The 6,190-nt window shown below is 41.7% G+C and overlaps 1 protein-coding gene across 8 annotated transcripts in view; it reads right to left on the bottom strand.

Annotated features, from left to right (window-relative positions):
- The window catches only part of pard3ab (par-3 family cell polarity regulator alpha, b), a 270,589-nt gene extending 266,517 nt beyond the window's left edge, over nucleotides 1-4,072 (bottom strand). For 6 of the 8 annotated variants that reach the window (XM_065953634.1, XM_065953635.1, XM_065953636.1 and 3 more), the window contains exon 1: nucleotides 3,679-4,071. In XM_065953634.1, coding sequence (XP_065809706.1) covers nucleotides 3,679-3,798 — 120 coding nt within the window. In that variant the 5' untranslated portion in view covers nucleotides 3,799-4,071. Of the gene's footprint in view, nucleotides 1-3,678 lie in introns of all 8 variants that reach the window. The other 2 variants (XM_065953638.1, XM_065953641.1) reach the window with 1 other exon arrangement.
- Between the last annotated feature and the right edge of the window lie 2,118 nt (nucleotides 4,073-6,190).

Raw genomic sequence — 6,190 nt, 5'->3', positions numbered from 1 at the left:
TATCAGTCAACTACTGATTCAAAGAAGAGGTTTTTTATTGGGCAGATGAAGTCACCTGTTGAACAAACTCAGACTATATTTTAAAGAGGACATATCATCCCCATTTCCAATCAGTCCCCTGTGGTCTAAATGAAACATCTGTGCTGTGCTTTGGTCAAAATATAACATGAATCAAGCACCAGAGGAGGTTTGTGACTCTGTATAAACTAGCTCTCTCAGAACGCTCCGTTTTGGTGTGTGTGTCTCTTTAAATGCAATTAGCCCCGCCCCCTGAGTTTTCCTGGTAGACATCACTCCTCTGTAGAGAGAATAAAAATGGTGGACCTGCGCAAAAATGTTGCTCTAGGCTGGGGGTGGAGTCCATGGGTGGAGATACCAGGGGAGAGGAGGGGATTTTTTTAAACCAGAATCCCACTGTGATGTCACAAAGAGAGCACATTTGAAACAAAGCATTTTTCTCTGTGTTGTAAGACTTATGCAGACCACAAACAAAGGACTAGATGGGTTTATTTCACATTTTGTGGGTCAGTAGACACTCAGGTTACCCAAATATATGTTCAAAAACACTGAAGAAGTGGATTTTTTATTATATGTCCCCTTTAAATATCGGTGACGATCATGAGTTTTCTAATTGGTGCATCTCTAGACAGAACATTTAAAAAAATATACACCAGTTGTAGGTCTCCTGGGGTCACTACATCCAACAGCATGTTGGAAGAAAAGCTCTTGTGTAACCAGACCACCAGCAGACACCTGCTCCTATTGTCTACAACAACTCTAAGTCTGCCCCAACGGTCAACTGTGTACACAATGGCCTCGACTCCACTGGAGGGAACTCCAGATGTGTGACGCACTGAATGGAAACGGCCATGTGGCAATATGGCCACAACATCCCCCGACACCTGATATTCCCGTGGAGGCTCATGTGAGCGTTAGGAAAAGTAAAAGAAGAGACAAATCTCATGGTTCATCATACTCGCCAGTGCTTATGTCACCTAAGGATTTGGAGCATTAAACCGCCAGACGGTTTTCCAGTCAACGGGTGTCATTTTAACCGCTTGCCACACTTAGTTAAACGGCCCAAGATTAGTGAAAAACTACCCTGTGATCTGTGGCAGGAAAAAAGAGCAGTGGAGGATAAACTGACTTTTTATTTCACTTCTTGAGATTCTCAGAGATTTGAAAGCTGGCAAAACGGATTGGAGGATTTATGTTGGATAAACACTCATCTCGATGTCCTATCTTTCCAATTCCAAAGTTATGAGCTGGACTAAAAAGCGTCAGAAGGAGCAGGAAGCATTCCTCTCTAATGACAGGGGAAGTCACAAGAAGGTCCATGCAAACACTGAAGCAGGAAAACCAACCTAAATTTGGGCCTCTTATTAAGGCTGGGCTGACCATAAAAAAAGAAAAAAAGAAAAAAGCTGTGATCTTCAACACGACATCTGTGACTGAAAGACGTCCTGAGACACGAGCTGAACTGAGACATGCCCAACATCGGTCGGGTTAAATGAAGGCAGGGCGGGCCGAGAGGAGAGCAATAAACAGAGATCAGAGGTGATAAAATAAGAGAAGGGTGTTGCTCTTAAAGGCGGTATGTTATGTTGCGGGTGAGATGTTTTTGGGGGGCTACAAGTTTCCAACATTTTAGTATTTTAGAGCAGAGCTGGGAGAGATCAGACTGAGAACTCAGCGAGGGTGTTTATCGTCAGCACATTTAAAACCTTGTTGCAAACATGCTAGGACAAAACTCCTGAAAAACCTCCCGATGATTTCAGGGTGAGCGAACGCCAACAGCCAGATTTTATCCAAGACCACCACTGAGAGCCAATTTTTACACGTCATTACTGTGATTGGAGGGAAAACGCCTCTTTCTAAAAGAACAAATAACTTCAATTTATTTGTGATTGGATTTTTATCCCCTGGCAGCAAATATCCCGGTGTTAAGGTCTAAGTGAGTGACACGCCCCCTGCACACAAGATGAGGATTTCCCTGTGATATTCTTGGTCTTGGTCTTGGTCTTGACTCGGTCTCGATCCCTAAATGTCTTGGTCTTGGTCCGTTCTCAGAAAGCTCCATTTCCCTGTCCACTGTTTCTAAATCTATGAGGATGAAAATACTTTTTTAAAAAGTTTTTTCTGTCAGATTATGGACAATGAACCCCAAGTTTGGCCTGAAGTCAAAGATGAGTTCACATCATCTCTGCTGAGTGTAGTGCAGCTGGCTTCAATCTCTACCTGCCTCTCCGACTACGCTGAGATACTCTCCTGCTCTCCTATGTCTGCTCACACTGAATTATTCAAAGGAGAGGAGGATACAGTATGACTTCTAGGTCACTCTCATTACGACAAAAAGAGACAGACTTTTAAATTAGCATGTAAGGCCAAAGAAGCATTCATTATTCAAGAAACACGAGTCCCCCCTTTGACCATAAGTATTTGTTCTCTAAACCAATAAACAAAATGACTTCATTACTGACCTCCTTTGCAGCTAAAAAAAAAAAAAAAAGTCTGAATTGCAAATGTAGGGATGAATTATGCATGTTAGAGAAGCTTTGGGACAAATTTGGTTTTCATCAAATAAGCTGAATTTTCTAGGATTTGGTGAAAGATGCAATCTTTATCTGATCCTGCCAGGGAGCCCCGCACAGACATGAAGCGCCCGGGCCGGTTCAAAGGTTATCTGCTGCTACCCAAACACCATGCTCCAACTTTCCTTAGGTTCTCTTTTATCTCGAAGATTTACGAGTGCAGGGCCATGCCTCCAGCAGTCAGCTGGAGCCTGGCACTCTCTGCAGTTTCCCTCCCTATCCTCTACAAGGGCCTGGTCTCTGACCCCCCTGCCCCCCCCCCCCCCCCCTGCTCAGTCAGCTGAAATATCTGCAGTATGTCCAAAACCACAGTCATAGTGCTTTATAACGCATCAAAATGCATGTGTTTTGGCTCTTCTCCCTGTTGCATTTAAGCATCATGTATGCTCCCATCACTTGCTTTAACTTTCCTGCTGACTCTGAAAAACTGAGCCCCTTACCAGTTAAACAATAATGATCTTCATATATATATATATCGCTTAAAAACAGATGCATTCCTCAGCTTGGACTTTCCTTCTGTTAATTGCATTTCTTTGCACAGAAGCCCCTGAACGCCTCACACTGCTGCAGCTACTTTTTGCAGCCTGCTTGCTAACTTTGCTAGTGAGCTAATCTCTGCAGCAGGCAACTTTTCAGTCAGATGCATGAACTGAAAGTCTTCCAGCTGGATCACTGTGACTCAAATGTGCACGAAACTCATGTGTGATGCTTCAAAAGTGTGTGTGGGGGGGGGGGGAAACTAACGGGTAGCCTTCGTCCACTCCCACAGTGAAGGATCCTAGAGGAAGTTTTTTTTTGTGGGTTTACAAACAGGAGAGCCACAATGGCGGTGCGCCTTTTCTTTGAAAGCAGCAACACACGGCGCATTTGCAGCGTATGCGTGCTCGTTAACTTATTGTAGCCCACAGTAGAACAAAAGAAAAGAGCACATAAAGAGAGGAGACTGGCAGCCCTGTTCCCTCTTCATTTGTTTCAAGTTTGCGCCATATTGAGTGCGCGTGCAGAGCCCCCCGGACGTCGCAACATTGTTTCCAGGAAAACAACAAAAAAAAAAAGCCGCAAGGAAACAAAAGTCGGCGCCACTTACCTTCGCGATGGCTTTCTTGTATCTCATGACAGCCTGCTGGATGAGTGTGTGGACTTTAATATTCCCATCCCCGCACGGCACCACCACTCGAGTCCTCCCGAAACACACCGTGACTTTCATGGTTTAGTATCCGGGGATCTTCGGAGTGTAAAGCCGAGAAGAGGAGGAAGAGAAATCCGTGTGGGAATAAAGAAGGACCATGGGGTTTTTTTTGTTTGTTGTTTCGGCTCCGCTGGTTTTCTTGTTCCCGGTTATTCCTTCACTTGAAACGAGGACTAGAAGTGTTTCCGCTTCTCCCCGCCGGGCGACATTGTTTTCTGTGTTTTTCAGACCACCTGTTTAGCTTCTCTCTCTCTCTCTCTCTCTCTCTCTCTCTCCTCTCTCTCCTTCCTTCGCTCTCTATCCACAATCCCTCTGTCTCTCTCTGTCTCTCTCTCTCTCTCTCTCTCTCTCTCTCTGTGCTCGGTCACATGGTGCGTTCATGTCCGCTCAGGAAGGTTGGAATACAGGACACAACGTCCAACATGAACCACAAAGGGCAAGAGGCGTAGCCTAGACAAAAGTAATAAAAGTGAAGCATCCCCTTCTCAGTATCACCAAAATAAATATATATATATATTTACATTTTGCGTATATCACATTCGGAGAGTCAGGTTGGAGTATTCAATTCAATTCAATTAAAAAAACTTTATTTGTCTTCGGAGGGCAATTCAAAGGCAAAATTAGAGCAGTAAATTAACAACAGTGCAGGTAGACTAAACATTTTAAAGCTAAAACATGAAGTGTCAATTTAAATACAACATAAAGCTTAAACTTAACTTAAAAATACAAAATATAAAAAAAGTAGATATAAGTGGACAGAGATCGGACTAACAGATGTAAACAGAACTATGTGCAGTAAACCAGAAATAAATATATATATGTATATACAGAGCTATGTGCAAGTAGGCAAATGATAAGTTATAAGGTGCATGGCGAGTAGTGGAACAACAGAACTAACATATACAATATAACTATAAAGGTAAATACTGAAATGAATAAAGTGACCGTAGTGCAATGAAGGATAAGAAACAACAGGAGTAAAGTAATCAGAACTGTATGAATACTGATATAAAATGGATAGAATAAAGTGATGAGTATGGGTGTCCCTTTTAATGTTTATGTTTTTCAGACTGTATTTGTAATATATTTTTTTTAGTCAGCTGGAGGATTTATAAAACCTTAATTACATTTTCACTAACTCATGTTGTAAATAGCTAGTAGTATTAGTATTTAGTATTTATCTATGAAATAATGATTAAATTGTGGACTTGAATGGAATTGCCGACTCCTCTGAATTGCCAGTTTAGAGATCTATTTAGGATTTGATTGATTGTTATTGTTATTTGTGCTAAATACACAACATTCGTAGCAACAGATAAGCTAATGTTGAATAACACGGCAACAGAAAGTGCAATAAAGGAAAACTACAGTAAAATAATAATAACTTTAGGAGGTGTATTAATAAACACATGCATTATGCTTACGTACTGTTTCATCTAAGCTTGTTTCTGCAGCATTAAGGAAATCTGCCGACCCATTTTCTACACATTATTGGTCTACCTATGAGGCTGTTTACACGTTGCACTAACAACCATCCAGGGAGATCCGATAAACAAGTGGACACCACATAAGTACATGTGTGTATACTTTGCTTTAACAGAGCATCTCCATTGAGTAGCCCTTTAAATCAGAATTCACTTCCCTGCCCAATTAAAAAAGACTGAATTCATCATCATTTACAACCAAAGGGAAGCAGCATTGTTCTCTCAGTTAATGCTCCCCAGGACGTTTAAGCATTTGCACACCTAACCAATGTGGATAAATGTGTGCCAGACCGCCTCCGAGCTGTCAGATGTCAATCCGTCCTCAGGATGCATGCATTCAAATGTAGGAGGGATGTTAATGCAAGGTGTAAACGGCCTCCATGTTTCACAATGCGGTAAACAAAATCATAAAAAAAGGTCCCAAGTTGTCGCACCATTCGCTTCCCTTGGCTTCAAGTGTTGTGAAAGCCATATTAACAACTTCTTTACCTTCATATGGAACAAGCAGCTTCACTAAAATGTAACATGTGTCACAATGCAAATTCAATAATTGCTGGAAAAAAATGCACCTGGAACATCCAATGTTTGAAGCTGAAATTTACGAGCAGCACTTTAAGGCATCAGAGGAGCATGGAAGGCCACAGTTGCAGTTTGTCCCCCCGCTGTGGTCAGGATATGTAAGTTTTGGCGCCCATTGAATTTATGTTGCACTCACAGTAGTAGTTAAAATATTATAAACAAGTCACAGATTTATGACGATGCAGATTAGAGTCTGCAGAAACAGTTTGAGTTCAGATTTAAGATTTAAGTAGATGTGTAGCTTTTATAAGCATGCATGTTTCCCTCTTAAGTCCTACATCCCTTTATATAGCAATGTTTTCTATATTTTTTATAACTGCACTTAATAATACATCATCGCTTGTTAA

Source organism: Labrus bergylta, chromosome 4 (assembly GCF_963930695.1).
Source record: "Labrus bergylta chromosome 4, fLabBer1.1, whole genome shotgun sequence".
NCBI lineage: Eukaryota > Metazoa > Chordata > Actinopteri > Labriformes > Labridae > Labrus > Labrus bergylta.
Note: the sequence above shows the minus strand (reverse complement) of the source record. Positions and strands in the feature narration are given on the sequence as shown.